The 19946-nt window shown below is 41.1% G+C and overlaps 2 protein-coding genes across 4 annotated transcripts; one reads left to right on the forward strand and one right to left on the reverse strand.

Moving 5' to 3' along the window:
* The first annotated feature begins 5518 nt into the window (after positions 1 to 5518).
* abhd17aa (abhydrolase domain containing 17A, depalmitoylase a) lies at positions 5519 to 10795 on the forward strand. 2 transcript variants are annotated; one of them, XM_031560068.2, is made up of 6 exons: positions 5519 to 5857; positions 6657 to 7038; positions 7231 to 7425; positions 8976 to 9155; positions 9239 to 9311; positions 9458 to 9533. In XM_031560068.2, exons 2-5 carry the CDS (start codon positions 6683 to 6685, stop codon positions 9270 to 9272), a joined length of 765 nt encoding a protein of 254 aa, XP_031415928.1. In that variant the 5' UTR covers positions 5519 to 5857; positions 6657 to 6682; the 3' UTR covers positions 9273 to 9311; positions 9458 to 9533. The 2 variants fall into 2 exon arrangements, with proteins under 2 accessions (XP_031415928.1, XP_012687311.1); XM_012831857.3 differs by lacking the exon at positions 9239 to 9311 and having other exon boundaries at positions 5520 to 5857; positions 9458 to 10795.
* A 361-nt stretch (positions 10796 to 11156) lies between these two features.
* Positions 11157 to 19828, reverse strand: LOC116218420 (GRAM domain-containing protein 2B-like). 2 transcript variants are annotated; one of them, XM_031560065.1, is made up of 13 exons: positions 19737 to 19828; positions 17755 to 17895; positions 17296 to 17353; positions 16940 to 17012; positions 16745 to 16848; positions 15891 to 15989; positions 15542 to 15613; positions 15372 to 15434; positions 15152 to 15254; positions 14904 to 14987; positions 14701 to 14800; positions 12943 to 13035; positions 11157 to 12395 (listed from the first exon to the last, which is right to left on the reverse strand). In XM_031560065.1, exons 1-13 carry the CDS (start codon positions 19784 to 19786, stop codon positions 12380 to 12382), a joined length of 1056 nt encoding a protein of 351 aa, XP_031415925.1. In that variant the 5' UTR covers positions 19787 to 19828; the 3' UTR covers positions 11157 to 12379. The 2 variants fall into 2 exon arrangements, with proteins under 2 accessions (XP_031415925.1, XP_031415926.1); XM_031560066.1 differs by lacking the exons at positions 17755 to 17895; positions 19737 to 19828 and adding an exon at positions 17607 to 17746.
* Positions 19829 to 19946: the final 118 nt, after the last annotated feature.

Raw genomic sequence — 19946 nt, forward strand, 5'->3', positions numbered from 1 at the left:
CATGTCAAGTTCAATGTAGAGTGTTGAATGTGTTTTATGTTCCTTTTTCCTAAAAGGTGCAGATGTTGATCACACATTGGAAGTTGTCGTGCCACGTTTCGTGACTTAGACAGTCTGGCAGGCCCAGAGTTCAACTGGCTGACCGATGATGTAAGTAAAACTTAGAAATACATTTTTATTTTACTTTTTTCCTATCATGTTGTCATCAAATTTCTTTTTCTTTCTTGTAGATTGTGAATACGTGCGTTGCAGTGATTGCTGCAGATCACAAACAACATTCCACTGTAAGTAGTTTCTATTTTCTCTCTAGTCTGACAACTTACCAGTATCTGTTATTGTTTTGTAGAAGTTTACTCTGGGTTTTTTTGTTTTCACAGGACAAAGCCGTGTTCCACGCCCTTACCACAGACGCATACACGTTGTGGTGTCGTGACTGGACAGCACATAGTTGTGTTACGGAAAGAACTTTAAGCTGTATCAATGGCATTAAGCCAGATGGCGTGGTGCTACTGCCCCGTCTCGTTGGTCTGCGTTGAAATAAAGCTTTACAGGTTTGGTCAGCGGACACCTGGGGTTAAATGCGTTGTACTGTAGCTTTATAGGTTCGGTCAGCGGACACCTGGGGTTAAATGCGTTGTACTGTAGCTTTACAGGTTCGGTTACATAAGGTAAAGTTGTGCCCTGCTGCTGGCGTTCCCTAGTCAATGCCAGTCACTTGGAGTTAGACATGCCTTGCTTCTGTCACCGGTCACATGGGTTAGACTTTGTCTTACAGGTGTGGTTAGCGCACACCTGGGGTTAGAAAGATGTGCCTTGTTTTTACTGTCTTACAGGTGTGGTCAGCGAGCAGTGCGTGCGTTGCGCTTGTAGGAAGTCCTTTACGGTTCCCAAGTGCGGCGTGCTATCTGTCAGCGCACACCTGGGGTTAGACGTGCGTCACAGGTTGTATTTACTGTTTTTTGTAAGGGGACAGGTAAGTTTGGTTCTCTCTCCATTTTCCCCTTTAAATGTATGTTATATGTATACCATGTTCTATGTATGTCCCTGTGAAGTTTGTATGTCTGTCACATATGTCTGTTATACACATTTGTTATTTAAAAGTATCTAAGCATCCTTTTCTTTTTCATTAACCTTGTGTGGAGGCTATCCTATAAGCCTCAGTGTGGACGGCGTGTGTTCCCCGCCATCCACACCTTTCCCTAATTGAGTAATCACACCTGTAGATATACCCAATTTCCTGTGACGAGCCACACCCAGTGCAATACTCGCCCAAGTGGCTAAAATAAGTAACATTAAAATAAACCTAACTAAAAGGTGGATAGAAATGGCTCCTACACCTTGTCTTGTCTTGTCTTGTCTTGTCCTGTCTCACTAACACCCCACCCATAACCTGTACCTTGACGTGGTGAGTGGGCTTTCAACTAAACAGGTCTTGTTTTGAATGGTGTTAGTAATCATGTTTTTAAAACAAGTATATGCTTTGCAGTATATTTCCACAGGTCTACTGAATGGAACACATCAAGACTCAATTAATTTAGACTGACCACATCATACAAGACACTGCACCTGAAGACAGGCACCTATCTCCCTGCAATCACCCGACACTGAATGTCTTGCATCAAATAAAATAAAAAACATACACTGTCATAGTTTTTTCAATGTTTGCTATTGAATTGTATTTAAATTCGTTCAGATGTTGTTTATCATGTGTGTGCATATACATCTGCACCCTAGTGTAATTACTGCACTTTGTTTGGAAAATGTATTTATTGCTAGCTCTACTGATGGCTGTAATGTGTAAGTACTCAGCTGTCAGTCAAAGTTCAGAGCAGTTATGTGACACTGTCAAGATTATGTCACTAAATAAATAAGATTGGTTTCAAAGACGTTAATTGGGAACCTTTTTTAGAACCTAGTTTCTATCACCAATGTTTTCTATACCTCTGTAAAACTGTTGACTGGTTGTAACTAACATTACAAACAAATTGCGAGGAAGGTTGCTCTTTTCTTCGCAAACATATTTGTTGTTTGCCATTCTCGGAAACTGATTTCAATAACCTGTAGTATGCATAGGAGTTCAGGGGGCTTAGCATTTCTAGGTTGCTGCATTGATATGCTATATTGTCTTGGATATATTTTGCATTTGTGCATAGTGTTACATACAGTTAGTGTAGCAACTTCGTGACATGAGGAGTAGACGTTCAAGGTAAGAGACGTGTTTATTAATGAATTAAACCCGATGCGACCAAGATAGGATGTCAACAGGTTGACTACCAGGCTAAGCTAACGCATCGTTTAGCTACGTTAGCTTGCTGCTATGTATTTTCCACGGTTGAAAAGTTCGGTGAACAAGTCGGTTGTTTGTTTAGCCGTATGACTTCGTAAAAATTCGGTTAACAAAACAGTTGAGTATTAAAACTTATAACTTCACAGAATTAAAATAAAAAAAATAAAACGATCGTTTAAAAGTCAGGCAAACGACATTGTAGCTCAGCGAAAAAATAGAGGTCCTGCTAATAGCCAGTTCCTGCCTGGTAACTCATCTTAACCAATCAACATTCTAGAATTACATCCGTATGCGGATCGTTTTTGAGTCAACCCATCGTCTACTTACAGATTCATAACAATTGTTATCGATTGTGCTTGCACTAAGGGGGTTCAGGCTCTGGGCTCTGTAAAGCGCCTAGAGACAATTGTATTGTTATGGCGCTATATAAATAAAATTGAATTGAATTGAATAACAAGATAAGTCAACAAACATGAATGTTCTATGCCGTTCACATCTACAGGAACACTGAAAAGGCCCTGCATGTTTCTCACTGGGCATGTTTCTCCGTGTGTCATTGCTGCCACCATGTGGTGGAAAATGGTAGTTGGTAAATAACATTATTATTTGAAAGTTCATTTTGATGGTATATGCATGCTCATGTGAAGGACAGATGAGCACACCTGTAGTTCCTACTAGCTGCTATGCGGTTTGTAGTAATGTGGTTCGGGACACCCCTTGGGGTCATCTTTTAAAAATGCACACTCCAACCGTAATCATTTTAAAAGGTGTTCCAGTTATTTGATATTGAGTTCATGGTGAGTGTTGAGTACATCAACAGTGTACAGTGTTATTCATTTAAAAACATCTCGGATGTGTTGTTGCTGATATCTTCCATGTTCACGGGGGGTTAATATTAATCACTGTCTGGTGGGGCACCACTGACGTGAGAAAAAAAGGGTAATTTGCCAAAAATGGGTCAGTTTGGTGTTTTTTTCTGGGAATTTCAGGGTTAATAGAAAAAAATAGATACATGAGTCACGTAAGATGACAAATATAGACCTCAATAATTAAATGAAAGAGGAAAACCATTGGATCTAGTGTGTTTTTCTTAAGAGCCAGGAAAGATTCAAGCAGGGTATGTTACATGACACCATCAGGTTTTTCCCCTAGAACAGGCAATTCACATTTTTATCTATGGACTCCTTCCAAAAGAATAGGGTCTCTGGGGACTGGAAATTAAAAAAGGCATCCAAATCCGGGGGGGGATTTTTTGTCATTCTGTAAACAAGTGAGAATAAGCAAAAATGACTGAAAATGACATTTGAAAAGATTTTAGACCAAGAATCGAGCCTCACAATAAGCGAGTGAGGGCCTTTGGCTGGGTCGTAGATATGCCTACTGTGGCCAAGAATGCTGTGTCTGTCCATAACATGTGGCACTTTTTCGGATGCAGCCACACCCAGCTTGGTGGATGGCGTGGAAGACCTCTTGCAGATTCACCAGGGCGCTCTGGAAGTCAGCTGCATACATGAGGAGGTCGTTGAGGTAAACCACACAGCGGCTCCAGGGAACACACGCCAGAGCTCTCTCCTTCAGGCGCTCAAGGGTAGCTGGCCCATTGCAGAGCCTGAATGGGAGCCTCCTGTACTGGTTGCAGGGCGCTGGTTCTATCCACCGGTCCTGGGCTGGGGGCATGTTCAGGTTATCCAGCAGGCGCCTTGAAAAAATAAAGTTGCTGTCCTATTTCCAAAGCATAGCATAGCATAGCATAGCTGTTCTCCCATTTTGTCAAGTATGGTCATCTCTAGATGCCACTTCTGACACCAGTGTAGCGATCTCACAGAGTCAGGTGTATCTTTGGCTTTCTTGCCGTTTATTAATACAAAGGCACAAGCACTCAGACACTGATACAGAATGGCAAATGGAGTGGGCTTATATACGCAGACACATTTTACAGGCTCTGGGTAGACAAAGACGCTAAAACACCAGGAAAATCCCACTAGGGGCGTTCATACAACACACTGACTCTTCATCGCCAACCAAAACATTAGAGAGGAAACATATAACACTCCAAATTAGAACTCTACAATCAAATTATTAGACTTAACATTCTACACACTGAACACTGAGTATTTCATATGACAAGCTCACATGAAAATTCAGGCAACTACACACGCATCACTCCCACTACACGGCACAACATTAAAGCTTTATTATCACATATTGAAATGTAGGCCTAAGGTCTGTATATGGTCTGATTTGAATCAACTCCCTGAAACAGGGGGCCTTTTCCAGACTGGACCCTACGCCCTCTCCCTACCCACTTCCATTCCATTTGCGCGTCCACGTGGAGGGTCCATCATCCCAAACCAATTCACAGGGAGTGGAACTTTGACTTGATCTCGATGGAAAACATCATGAGGTCAATGAAAGATGTCAAGGGGAATTCATAAAGACTTAGGAAAAGACAACCGCAGTGCTGAGAGAATCCGACTGCACTTACACTAGGCTACATAATTATGTATTGGTGGATGTTATTGATGTGGGTCTTTAAATGTTGTGTTGTAGTGAACAGTATTACTTCTCTCCTCTCCTTTCGTAAAGGATGATCCACTGCACCCTACGCTAAAGGAGATCAGAAAGGAAGCATTGAATCATCTTTCTTAAGCATCCCACTTGGGATGTGCCACTTCAGGTCCCCTCTCAGACCACCATTATATTTAGTTAAATTGAGTGTGGGTATTAAGAAGATAACATAAAATGTTAGCATTTCCAGGAATTTCTCAATCATATCCTTGGCATAGTCTATTTAAAACATCAGCTGCACAGAGAAAAAGTCCCGGCACTAGAAGGCTCTTTAAGGTGAAAAATGACTGTCAATTTTAGACTTATGTTACGCACTGGTAACATCTATGAAAATGGTAAGGGTTGACACCAGTGGGAAAACAGCAGTCCACTGGCCTCTTGCTATCAGGGTTGTTATAAAGAGTGACAAAAATGGGTTTACATATTACAGCAGGTTAACGTCAATAAAACATTACATTCAGCTCCACACGGACATAATGAAAGAAATAAGAAATCCTATATATCCCAGGGTCTCGAGTCTCGACAACGTAGCCTATTTTAGGGTGTTTTTAATATGTATTATGTTCGTTATTTCAATGACAACGACTCTGACGTCAATTTCCTTTTTCATTCAAGAGCATCCCAAAGTTTGCCGTGTATCACACCCTACCCCTTCATTGAGTGCCCTCCGCAGTCTCGGTCTGGGAGTGGGGAGGGTCTGGTTTGGAAAAGGCCTCAAGGTGTAGCCTACTCTCTGCCATTCTATGGCATTTTGTTTTGAATGACGTAAGGATGCATGGTCGTAATTTCCGGTAGCTGAGGGATAGAATCTCGCTAGCTACCCTACCTTTTAGATTGCTCGCTAGCAAACGCCCATGGCAAACCTACTCGAACCCTCAATGTGACGTTTGAGCTTTCAGAGATCAGCATGAATACAAAGCCTCAGATCAGCTGCTCCGAGTATATTTCAGCATTTTGATGTCTAGGGGAAAGTTGTTAGGTCTGCACCTATACGGGATTGTGGTAAGTGAGTAACGTTATGTTGTTGTTGTTTGCTGACGTTAGCTTGTTAGCTAGCTAATGTTAGCTGTCCTGAAGGTTAGCTATGGTAACGTTACTATTACTTCTTGTTAGCTAGCCAGCCTAACGTTATCTACCCAACCTTAGACTTATGTTTTTGTTGTCGAAAGGGCCACAATCGGTACGTATACACTTTTTAAAGGCCCTGTTTACTTAATCTCTCTTCATCGCGATGCTTTGGAATAGGAAGTTAACACTTTGGTTGTAACGTTAATTTATTGGAATAATGGCTAACTTTCGTCGCTTGTAACTTGACGTTGACGAAATCAAATTCGCTTTAAGTTAACATTTCCTCTTGTCACGACCTTATCCTTTTACCTTATCACTCGGCAACAATCATGCGTTTTCTTTCAATGTACCTTATGTTGTGTGAATAAAAAATAGACGTAATGTCAGCTCAACCGTCTGATTCGACCAAACCAACGTTAACTTGCACTGTTGTTAAATGTTGCATGCAAGCTTAATTGATGGTTTGTTGTGTGTGCTGACTGTCATTCAACGTCAACTTTGAAGAATATGCCCCTTTATTCCGTTATCATTAACGCTGTTAATTAATGTGACTGTTTTTATCAAATGCTTTTGGGTTAAAAATGGGTTACGAGCTAACAACGTCGATGGTAACGTTAGCTGCGCGGTGAGGTTAACATCAACTCCGTTGATACATCTTTAAGTTTAAGTTTTGCACGTACACTTGAGGTCTGTTTACTATGTTCTGTCTAATTGTTTCATTTTCTTTTGTCAGGTTAAGTTTTCATTTGGTCATAGAAGATGAACGGTTTGTCAGTTGGAGAACTCTGCAGCCTCTTCTGCTGTCCACCTTGTCCAAGTCGTATCGCAGCGAAGTTAGCGTTTTTGCCCCCGGAACCCACTTATGCACTTTTGCCAGATGTAGACTCGGGACAACCGGTCCCGTCCAATTTAGGGACATCTGGGCTGCGCTCAAGACTCGGCGTTGGAGGTGGAGATAGAAGTGGAAGTGAAGGCAGATGGAAGCTGCAACTGAGCGAACGCGCCGAGTTCCAGTACTCCCAGAGAGAACTGGATGGGACTGAGGTCTTCCTGACGCGATCCAGCAGAGGAAACAAAGTGGGCTGTATGTACATCCGATGTGCTCCCTCAGCCAGGTGAGTGATACGGGAACCTAATCTTTACTTTTTGTGATAAGCTCACGAACTATTCGGCCACTACTGCTACTACTTAACACTAGACAGTTTATTCGATGGTTTGTCAATAATAAACTGTTTCTGGGGACTAGATTGTTTTGTTTTTTTACCTTCAAAGTCTCCTTTTAGACCTGTATCATCTCTGGTTTACAGGTACACAGTCCTGTTCTCCCATGGAAATGCTGTGGACTTGGGACAGATGAGCAGCTTCTATATTGGCTTGGGCACTCGCATAAACTGCAACATTTTTTCCTATGACTATTCTGGATATGGGGTCAGCACAGGAAAACCATCAGAGAAGAACTTGTATGCAGACATTGATGCAGCATGGCATGCACTGCGGACCAGGTACTTTTTAATGGCATTTTATCTGTTGATTATGGGGATTCTAATACTCAAAACGATGTTGTCATCATTGTAGGTAATATAGACTTTTGGGACGTCTAACTTCGGCACAGAGATGTTGTCACCACTCACGCACTGCTTCGGGAGCCCTTACAGTTATACCTACATTGCATATCAGTGACTTGAGGGAGTCCTCAACAACAGTGTGTGAAATTCCTCTTGGAATTCATATGGTGGCCATACTGTTGAAATGAATCACACCTGCACGGATGCATTACATTGGTGGGATGAAAAAGGCGTAATTGTGGATATTGTTGGTATCTATATACCATCATAAACAATGACCATTATCACAAGACATAAATGCCCTGGAGAAATCCCACATGCAAGAGGCTATATTAACAGGAGAGTGGTGATGGGAGAGAGCACTCAACACACATGGCCTCACACGCGGGTGTCCAGGGCCATAACCCTGTGACCTCACCACACCAAGGAAATGTAACATTGTCTAAAAACCAGTGTCATTGATTAGATTAGATTCGATAAGATTCAACTTTATTGTCATTGCACACAAGTACAAGTACTGAGACAACGAAATGCAGTTTAGCATCCAACCAGAAGTGCAAAATAGCAAAAAAAGTGCAGAGTATGTGCATATGTAAAGTGGAATAAGTGAATAAATAAATAGATATGTACAGTAAGAAATATATATGTAATATGAACAGAATTGGGACTTGCAGCAATTGAGTTAAGAAGTGTAGATATGATAAGTATATAAAAAGTGCAGGTGTAAGTATTAGTGGTGGTAATAAGTGAAATGAAGTGAATGAGGTAGTTAGCCTGGATACCAGACCGAACTTAGCCCCGCCCACACATTTTTTGGTTGGGAAAGTTCGGTCTGGCATTACTCCATTGAGGAGAAATTATCTGCGGACAGACATTGCCGTACCAATCAAATTGTCAAGGCGGGCTTTATACGATGATGGACAGATGATCAACCGTAACGTAATCAACCACGTCACCAAAGAGCTTTTGGGGTGAATTCGTTTTCAACAAACATGGCTGCCGCTGGAGAGCTGAAATGTGGTGATTCAAGTCTGTTTTAGAAGACATTGACAGCACATTCATTCTGAAAGAGGAACAGAGAAACGCGATCAAGGCATTTGTCGATCGAAAAGATGTTTTTGCCGTCCTTCCTACGGGATCCGGTAAAAGTTTAATGTATCAGCTGGCCCCATGGTCTACGTTATGGTTATACTACGTTGCTCTGATTGGTTCTAGATATATCCAATTGAGCGAAGAGGCATTTTTTTTCCTGGTTCGGTTGAAACACGCCCCATAATCACAGCCCATTGGAGCGGTATCAGACTCATATTCTGACTAGAATTATGAGTATGACAACGTCAGGCTATGAGGTAGTAGTAATACAATGTTTAAGAAGTATTGTATGGTGTAAGTACGATTAATACAGTTAATACAGTAATAAGTGGGATATACAGTAGTAAAAAAAGACATTCTGGTGCAAATGATTGGCCACATTTTTCCCGACACAGGTATGGCATTAGTCCAGAGAACATCATTCTGTACGGCCAGAGCATCGGCACCGTGCCCACTGTGGACCTGGCATCACGGTACGAGTGTGCCGCCGTGGTCCTGCACTCCCCACTGACCTCTGGCATGAGGGTGGCCTTCCCAGACACCAAGAAGACCTACTGCTTTGATGCCTTCCCCAAGTGAGTCAAGTGTTGGACCTATTGCAGACCACTGTATGCATTTCAGATCCTGGATTTTATTCTGTGTGTACGCTTTATTTCAGTTGTCTGACTTCATTTTGTCCACACATCTGTTGACGTGGTATTGACCGTGAGGAGCACAAATAAGTGTAGGGGGTAGGTTAAGCCTGCTAGTTAGGGTTTGTGTGGTATGGGTAGGGTTAATGAAGTCATAGTTATATATGTCATTCATACACTGTTCCTCGAATGTGTAAAAGGGTTGTTACAGTTGCTGATGTTTCTTGTCATGTCCCCCCCCACAGCATTGAGAAGGTGTCCAAAATCACATCTCCAGTGTTGATCATCCATGGCACAGAAGACGAGGTGATTGACTTTTCCCACGGGCTGGCCTTGTTTGAGCGTTGCCCCAAGGCTGTGGAGCCGCTGTGGGTGGAGGGAGCTGGGCACAACGACATCGAGCTCTACAGCCAGTACTTGGAGCGTCTGCGCCGCTTTATTGGCCAGGAACTGGCAGCACAAGCCTGAGCAGGTGTATGTGTCTAGTCAGATGGGCACAACCTAATGTCATGCCCCTGTGCCTGTCTTTTTTTTCTTCCAGGCAGCTGTTTGGTTGCATCTTTTGTTTGTTTGTTTTTGTTTGCTTATCTTTTGTTTCGTCTGTATATATTTTCATGCCAATTGTCCCCAGGTTTTTGTTGTGTCTGTGTTAAGGTTGCTTTCATTTCATCTGTTGGCCTTTGATTCCTGGCCTTGCAGAAACTTGAAGGGTTTGAACTTCCAACCCAGTTCTTTGTACATGAGTCACATGGTCTGTCTCTTCTCCATACGCAAACCACCACTTGGATTCTCACCGGCTCTTAACTGCTCTTTCTACCTCCCCCTGCTTCTGCCCGGAGCTTTCCTGATGTGGTTGCTGATCTTGCAGCATATATGTGGCGTCTGCAGACAATTTAGAAGGACCACACACTACACTTGAATCGACCTGTGATTTCCTCTGGCCTATGAAGCCAACTGACTGAAACCACACTGCTTGTTTGTCCTCAGTGGCTGAAATGAACCGCCTCAGGTGTCCCTGAGCTGCAGTGAATATGCTCTGCCTACATATCTGATGAACTCACGTCTTTGGGATACATGAAGCATGTTGGGAAGGGAAGAGGCTTCTTTTGAGTAACCTTGCACGCAAACGAAATAATTGTTGCCAATTTGAAAGTTGGTCTTCTGTCCTGTATGTCTTTTGGTATTTCCTTACTACAGGTTTTTGTTCGTTATTGTTTTTGTATCTCTTCCGCTCTATATAACCTTACTGACTGGTGCACTAAATGTGCTTTAGAGACATGGATGTCGAACTTAAAATGCCAAATCTATTTTTGTAAAAAGATAATATTTCATAAACCAAGGGACCTTGCTTATAAATGGACAGAGGCCATTTTAGAGTGTCCTGTAGTGGTGACTGACCTTTTAATGGACTTCATCGAGACTCGAGAGACTAAATGACACTATTTATTTGGGACTGAAATGTCTTCAGTCTTTAGCTCCATATATGAAGTGGTTTCCATTTTAAAGAATATTTTAATGTTTTTTTTGTTTGTTTGTTTATTTGTTGTATTGTAATTGAAACGAATAAAGCAACTGTCTCCAAATAATGCTAATTGTCTATCTGTGGATTTAGTGGAATGAGTTGTTCATCTTCTGAAGGGGATTCAGACCAAAAATAAAGGTTTGATGAGTTATTTTTATAAGGCTTAAGTAAGTGGTAATCACTGATCCTGCCACTTCCGCCCTTCATAGTCTGTCGACATGCAGCTCTTGCAGCCATTTGAGCTTAGGGTTGTAATGTCTCGGCCCTTTCTGGAGAATTCTTCTAGGGTGTACCATGAAATATCACTCATCTGTCCACAAAGACTCAAACACTAACACTGACTAAACACCTACTCACATGTTTAAATGAGAGGAAAATACACATTGAGCTGGGAATGCCTTGTCAGGAACACATAAAAAAAATTGATTTAGGTGCTTATTTTATTTCATTTATGAAAAATGATTTTTCTAGGTATTCACTTAAGCTTATGATGTTGCCATCTTGTGGCCAACTTGAAACATTACTTCATAAAAATGTTCCAACATTCACATAAAGAAAAAGCATAAAGCACTGAAACATGTTTCAAATCAGAATTCTAGCAACTCATAGCGTTGTCTTAAAATCTCCTGAACTCTGGATGGATGTCAGAGGCTAAATCTCTCCAAAGACATTTTTTAATGTATTTAGCTAATATTTGAACAATCAAAAATCAACATTGATTTGTGAAAATATACAGGAAATCTATGTTTGAACATTTACAAGGGACCACAGCCATAACCTCTTTCCTTGTTAAATTAGTAAAGTAAAGTAGAGATTTCCAAATTGTAGGTTTCAAATGCAAAAGCATTTTTAAGAATTTCATTTTGGAAATGTTTGATAATGTAGGCTATGGAAGGTTGTGAAGAAAGACAGTCATAACAGACCACAGTTAGGCTGCTCAAGAAATCGCAATTAACTATTTTTTCAAGTGTTTATCAGGGACAGACCTATCAAAACAAACATAAATATAAAGGATATAAAACATAAATATACAATTTTGCTACCAAATAACATATTTTCTTTCATTTGTTTACATTGTACCAGTCTTGGCCTACTGTACACAAATATGAAAAACTTAAAAAAAAGGACCACAATTGATAATTTTTAAAAAATTGGAATATGTTAAAATGGCATGCTAGGATTGTATGCTTATATATTATTTATACATTTGTGATTCATTCACGGTCCTCATAAGGCCAGTGTCTCTCACAAAATTATTTTCACTGCTAGTTTTAATTTCAGTCTTAGTTTTCTGTAATAACCCTGGCATGGATGCATTGTATGTACAGTGTTAAAATGGCATTCTGGGGGATGTAGTAGAAACCGTGAGATGGAATAAGAATGTTAATGTGGCTTCCCCCACCCCCATCTCCCACCTGTGGCTTTGCACAGCCATGGAGATGGAAGAAGTGGGAGGTTTTGAGATGACGGATTTCTTGTTTGATCTGGAGTTGGTGGTCTGGGCGGTTTCCTTCTTCCTTCTGGTCTTTGCTCCTTCCTCTTTTCTGTCCGAGTGCTTTGCTGCGTCACCTGGCTGAATGGAGAGGAATGTTGCCCTCCGTGTGCTTCAACATGTGACGTCTCACGTCTTCATAAGAATGAAAGGCTATGTTTCCTTGTATCTGAGGAAGAGGAAGTGAAAACAATATTTAGTTTAATGAGCCATATACACCCCAATGCACACACATACATTTCAGTAAATTGCCATAGAACAATATGTTAAATGAGGCAAAGCTTTTTTTATTTAGACTCAATGCTAAATTAATGTCAGTCACCATTAAAAGATAACAAGATTACATCTGAAAACCTGAGAGACAAATATGACGATATCCATTGTTGCGACTGCAGGGAGTGCCTGTTACGAGTCAACAGGTGACAAGTTGTGGCGTCCAATTAGAGGAGTTCTTCAGCACATGTGATGTCTGATTTTGCAACAGATAAAAAAAAATTCTCCCAGCTGCTTTACAAATGAACCAGTTTCCACTCTCAGCATGACAAAGCTGATTTTATAGACTTCTGCAAATTAAACTGCCTTTACACATTTTACTGTGGCCGGTGCTGTACTTATTATTTGTAACTTATCAATATGTGTATGTCTGTAAAAGCTCAGGCTGTTATCATAAGGAAGGTACAATGAAAAATTGACGTAAGTCTAAAGAAGGGACTCACTCTTCCTGTACAGAGCTGAGAGCACTCAAGTGTTCCTCCAAGGCCACTATGCGTAGACCAATGTAGCCAGATGACAGAAGGAGCAGCACAACCCTGGAACCATAGATGCAAACATGTTATACATCACCAATATGCATATTTCAGTCCTCAGACGTACCGCATAGTGGTACATAATATGACTGCTGCATAAAGTGAGAGAATAAGCAAGAATGAAGAACAAAATATATATATGTACTTGTAATTTAACCCTGTAAAGACTGGCACATCCAATGTCAGCCAGGCAATTCTCATTATTAAAGTTTTTATTGGACCTCTTGACAATACAAAAAGTAATTTTGTCATTTACATATAAGATTGTTTGTATCATATTTGATACATCAAGCTTTTATGATAATTTATTGATCACAATTGTTTTTTTATTTAAGAAACAAAAACAAATATTGTTCATTGCATTTACAACATTTTGGAATATTTATGTGTTTGGTTCTTTTTTTTCAAACAGGAACCTTTTTACAACCTTTTCCCCCCACAGTGTCATAGGCAAAAAGCAGGTGTGAAGCAGTAACACTATATGACCGCCTGTGCAACCGCACAGGACAGGGGTATATATTATCATAAATTAGAAAATATCTGCAGAAACAGAAATCATTAGGGCAAAAGATTGAATGATTTTGTAAATGTTCTGTAAGGATTTAAAGCTGATGACTTTTTAAGATAGACCAAACCATGTCAAAAGAACAGAGGAAAACATGGTGTAACTTGTATGATATCTTTTGGATACATTTGTTTGAAATTGGGTCAATAACTTCTATATGGCACTATTAATGAGCCTACACAATTCCATTAAATGTCATCCATTCACTCAAGCATGTATTAGCTGCTGAATGTGGTTGAGCAACCCAAATGGAACTTTATGAGAGCAAATGCAGCCGAGTATAAGCATACCACATTTTAGCTTAAGCGGTTCCTGAGATATTGAAATGTGTCAGGTGCAGCGCCCCCTGTGTGTCAAAAAATGTGGTAGCTGCAGCTTGTCCAATGTTATGAACTTTGAAGCTGTAAATGAGATACTGTGTGTGTGATACCAAGTGCTCTTCTACACAGAAATGACCTTGACTGGATCGTTCTCTTAGTACATTGATATCAGGGGTGACATCTATGTTTAATCACCTGAAGATTTCCTGAGAAGCATTTCAGGGATCCAGAATGACCACATGCCGAGAATATCCACAAAGAAACATTTCCTGGTGTCTCGTATTGTCTCGTGATAATATTGTCTACATTTTCTCCTGCTGAAACACATTTAGGGTTGATTGGTAGTTCAACCTGACCCTTGACTGGCTTATGCTCTTATATAGTATTCCCTCACAGACATTCTGGACGTCACATGCTGTAGTGCATATGGCAAACACAGATGATCATGGTTAATCTAAATTTAGATGAATCTAATAAACAAGATGTATGATTTTCATGAAGGGGAATACAGAGGTCTAGAGCACATGTGAATCCCATTTATATATCAATCACTACTAAAGAAATGAGCAGCCAAAAAAATTGTTATAGACCTGTCAGTATTTTAAATGGTGGGTTTCTGTCAATGTGATAGACCTGTCAGTATTTTAAATGTGAAAGACCTTTCAGTATTTTAAATGTGAAAGACCTGTCAGTATTTTAAATGTTATAGACCTGTCTGTATTTTGAATGTGATAGACCAGTCAGTATTTTAAATGCCTGAAATGAAGTTAAGTTGGTTCTCACAGTAGGACATAGAGGAGGATAAGCGAGTTCATCCTGGATTCTCTCACACTGAAGAATGACTTGATTTTCTCCCATTCAAAAGACATCCGCGATCCACCTGCTGAAAACATACATGAAGTACGAGCAACTTGATTACAGTCAAATACAACTCCCAAATTTGGACTCCTTTACAAACTTATTTGAAAGATTATTGTCGTTGGTACCTGCATCTTCATCCTCTGTGGAATGGTCATCCTTGCTGATGCTGCTCCTTGGGCTTGACCTGGTCCTGGGCCATTCTAAAGAGGCTACATTAGGAATTAAAGGTATCAAGTAAGTCTTTTTCTGTCTGTCTCTAAGATCATCTCAATGAACCCCTCAATACACACTTCCCTGCCTGAAGGAGCTATCTCCTGCTGGCAGCCCTGATGTCTGTTATGCCTATAGCTAGTGTCCTATAGCTAATGCTCACGTTTGGTCAGGTCTGCATAGGTGTAGGACGAGCCGAAGGGAAGGGGGTCATCCACACTGGTCCGCCGACTCACACTCTCATCCTGACTAGAGTAGTTGGATATCTGTGGACAGAATGGTAATTACAGATCATGTCATCACGATCCCTGGAGTAATGAGCTGGGAAATCAACATAGAAATGAGACTTAAGTTGAAAATGAGATTGATATGAGTGGTCTTACCATGTCCATTTCTGGGTCAATGCTAGCCGGGGATATCTGGGTACTGTTCATTTCACTGTTGACCTGGGTTGAAGTGATACATATTTCATTTCACATACTGAATTACGATTCATCTTGACAGAGGTAGGATTTTAACCAATAAAAAGGGGGAAAAAAAAATATCCACAAACCTGAATTTGAGGACACATTGTTAAAATAAGCCTGAAACATACGTCCCGATTTCGTAGTGACACAAACATGTACTAGGAATGAAAGCAAAGGGAAGTGGGTGGAATTAGAACAAGGTTACATGTTTTTCGCAGGACAAAACAGTCTCCAAGTACACTGTAGTACTAGCCGCAAAACAATGGTTACCGCTGGATAATTGCCCCCTTATGATCTATGTCATTGCGTAACGGCTCAATAGCCATCAGCTCAGCTGGCCAAGCCTATACTCTACGCTTAATGCAACCTGCCATTTATTCACTCAGCACTTAAAGTGGGACTCACACTAATGTTCCCTGCTGAGCTGATGTGTACCTTGTCTCCGTTGCTGGTGATTATCGACAGCGCGTTGGGCACCACTTTTGCCGTGTTCTTCTTCTTCACAGCTTGAATGCTCTCCGCCTCAATTATCACCTGGGGACAATAGCAGTGCAGGCACTTCAGACTCTACTTTCTTCAGTTGGACTGGATGACAACATGACTACACATTAACCTGACAATTTCATCTCAAGCTTTTAGCAGCAGTCCAAGACCATTTTTAAGGTTGGTGAATATTGTATCTTAGGTTCTCTGCCCCTCAAGTGTTTTGTACAACCTAAAAAGCCCCCATAAAGTTGTCTCCATAAAGAAACCTCTGAATGTTCTGAAATGTTTCTTAAGATAACCTAAAGCAGCATAGACAACATGCAACCATAGCATCACAGGCAACCATCCATAGCCAGCTCTTTAACCTCTAGCTTTAAAGTCATTTCAAGATGTGCAGTATTTTCGGGCCTGATAAACCAACAGTTTCTCTTCACAGAAGAAGTCCATGTAGAATAGTTCTTATTCATGAACTACAGGTTAATATTTCTACCAGATGTAGATGTTGGTGTCAGTTTCAGTTTCTGTTCTACAGACACAGGTCTATCTCTGTAGGGGTCCTTATAATAGCATTATGAGCCTGTCAGCGGCGAACACAAGTGGTTTACTTTGACGCAGATGCTTGTTGTTTTTTTGTCCCTTGGAAACATTTTGACCCAAACAGATGAGCCCAGGTTAAAAACTCGTATTATAGGATACATAAACCTGTTTCAATGCAAGAAAACCTCATAGGTTTATGGAACTGAAGCATCTCCCAGTAATCTCCCTGTAAAACATGAAGAAGAATACTGGGGCACTAATCCTACCTTGGTGGCTTTGAGCAACACAGAGGAATAGAAGCAGATGTGTTGGCTGGACACATAAAGCTTGCCATGATAGACCACCTCCTTCTGCAGGGCACAGGTGAACGCTGGAGAGGACAAGTCAACGAATCAGTCACAGCCACTACAGATTAAACAGATGAAGAACGGAGATTAGGAAGGCCTTGTTTGCCGACTCACCATGAGTCAGGTCTTCTTCCTCTGGAATTTCTGGGAACATTTTGCGGAACGTTTTTTTGTGATTCTCAAATCTCTGTGAATTGAAAAGATGTATAAATACCAGGTTTTGGAGCCATGTGTGTTTATTTAGACTCAACCCCCTGTTTTGTTTTACCATCATGCATCGATGTAACCAAAGGAAAACCTTTCTGCCCCTGAAGTGGCTGAAGTGGCTGAGCAAGGTGCTAACAACTCCAAGGTCATGATATCAATCGAGTACCCATACTGATAAACATGTGCATCTGTACTGTATTGTAAGGTGCTCAGGACAAAACGGAATGCTAAATGAGTAAATATAAATCCAAATGTAAACTTACATGGTGGGTGATGATGCCATCTGATTGGTTTAAACTTTCTTCCTCTATAGTTTGTTGCCTGTTGAATGCAATGATTGTAGAGGTTGAAATAACACTCCACCAAACAATAACCTGTTTGATTTAACCTGAGTGTGCATCCATGACAGATATAAGATTGTTGTGTGATGTGAAATAAAGTAACACAATACGCGATGACATGCTCACTAACACTGCCTTGCTTCAGTGGTTTGAGGACCCCCTCAAAAACGAGATGCTGCATCTCAAGGGGTTATCCTCCAAACAATAAATTTCAAAAGTTTGGAGAGACTGACCTGGTGAGAGCCCTCTGGTTGAGAAGCCTGTTGAACTCTACGATCTTTTTCTATCCCTCTCTCTTCCGCTCTCTCTCTCCCTCTCTCTCTCTTTCTATCCCTCTCTCTCACTAACACTGCCTTGCTTCAGTGGTTTGGAGAGACTGACCTGGTGAGAGCCCTCTGGTTGAGAAGCCTGTTGAACTCTACGATCTGCTGATGGGCCTCGTCCAGATGTGCCCTCTTGGGGGCCTCGGAGCCTCGCCTGGGGCCCGTCGCTTTGGCCCTTCCTCCATTCTCCCAGGGGCCACTGAGCAAGCAACATGTTGGAGAAACACTATTAATCTGCAGTCAGGGGCCACTGAGCAAGCAACATGTTGGAGAAACACTATTAATCTGCAGTCAGGGGCCACTGAGCAAGCAACATGTCGGAGAAACACTATTAATCTGCAGTCAGGGGGCACCACAGCGTCAAGGCTCTCCCATCATATCCCAAGACATCTCTGTATTCAGCCCAGAGCTTTACCTTATGCATGCCGTAGGCTTAGGCATGGTGTGTGCACTCTATACTGTACTCTTCTACAAACTACTGAATGCTGTGGGAACACAGAGTCCTGCGTGTGGCTATTCCTGTTCTGCATTCTGTTCAGGCTTTTATCTGATTGTACATTCAGCTTCCATGCAGGCTTGCTTTGAAGCTCAAAATCTGGTCAAATGCAAATACGTGCTTTGAGACAAACCAGACGACCAACAAACACGGCTCAGTCAGCATCCACAATGACAACAGTGTAATGTTTACTTAAACATCTAGCAAATCTGCTGTCAGGGCTGTTGTGGCCCAGGATTGAAGATGCAGAGATTATGCATATATAAAAAACAAATGTAACAGTGTAATTATTCCGTTTATAAATAAGTCTTGATACCATCCAGTCGTCAAAGCTGTTTTACTGCCAGAATGGCATCACATGTATCGAGTACAGTATGACACAATATGAACCAATGCAGATGGCATCACATGTATCGAGTACAGTATGGCACAATATGAACCAATGCAGATGGCATCACATGTATCGAGTACAGTATGGCACAATATGAACCAATGCAGATGGCATCACATGTATCGAGTACAGTATGGCACAATATGAACCGATGCAGATGTGGTTACACGTTACTTGAACCCACGGTCATAGGAATGACATTACCACGTCATGAACAGGTTATTGCACAGACCCTCTCCTGGCATGGAGTCATCACAACATAATATCTGTAGTACATTATATATAAAGTGCTACTGTTTTGTCACAACACATTGATTGTCTTTGATATGATTATGTTCCAGTAAAGTGGTATCAGAAATAATTTTATTCACAACAAAATTAAGAATATGTTATGAGCTAAGACTTTATCAGGCCAGGGTTTTCAACTTCTTTTTGTTCTTTTTCTGTTTCCATTATTTCAATTACATTACCAATGAATGATGACGGCAAGCAAGAAGTTAACTAACTCAACAAATTCATATGTACCCAAATAAAATGTAAAATGTAATGAAGAAATATGATTAGCTTTGGGATAAGCTCATTAAGCATGTATTTACTCAGAGAGTGTGATGCATGACAATGGCAAAGACACTAAAATAATCTCAAGTAGAGGAACCAGTTCTCCCAACTCCCAGGCACGTGAGCCGTCTGATACCATCTCACCAGCAGCAGGGTGCACCCAGAGTGCATTCATGCCGCCAACTACTGGAAAACACAACCTGAGACGGTAAATGGGTGCATCATTTAAGCCTCATTTAATGCAACTGAACAGACAGCACTGTTAGATCTGCTGTTACGGATCAGTGCGATTTGTTGAAAGACTTGCAGTCTCTAAACAAAAGGAATTTACCCATCATGCTCTGCCTTGTGAACTCTTTTTCAAGAATGAAAGATGTTCTTACTTTTAGTTTCTCTCTTATATTTCTTTAATCACACAACATGGAGAGAAAGACCAGATATGTGCACACTCATTTACCGAAACAAGTATAGCTACAGTCTGTCACTGTCTGTGTAGTCAGTCTTACAGAGTAAGACAGTGTTTTATTTATGCAGTATGATGATAGCAATAAGCTCTCACACTTCAGCATGGAGTTTAGAAGAGAAATGTACTCACACAGGGGAGTCAAAGCTGTCCAACGAATACCTCCTGTTCATTCTTCTCATTCCTGGTGTTTCTAGTGCTTATGTCAATCCTCTCTCCCTGTCTGTCTGCCACTCTCTCTTTCTATTACTATTAACCGTCACTCTCTTTCAGCGGTTTGCTTTCATTTACACACATGCTTGAGGAGGTGACTTACTGTAGTCCTAGCAGCATGCAGAAACT

This window comes from Clupea harengus, chromosome 22, assembly GCF_900700415.2.
Source record: "Clupea harengus chromosome 22, Ch_v2.0.2, whole genome shotgun sequence".
In the NCBI taxonomy this organism is placed as follows: domain Eukaryota; kingdom Metazoa; phylum Chordata; class Actinopteri; order Clupeiformes; family Clupeidae; genus Clupea; species Clupea harengus.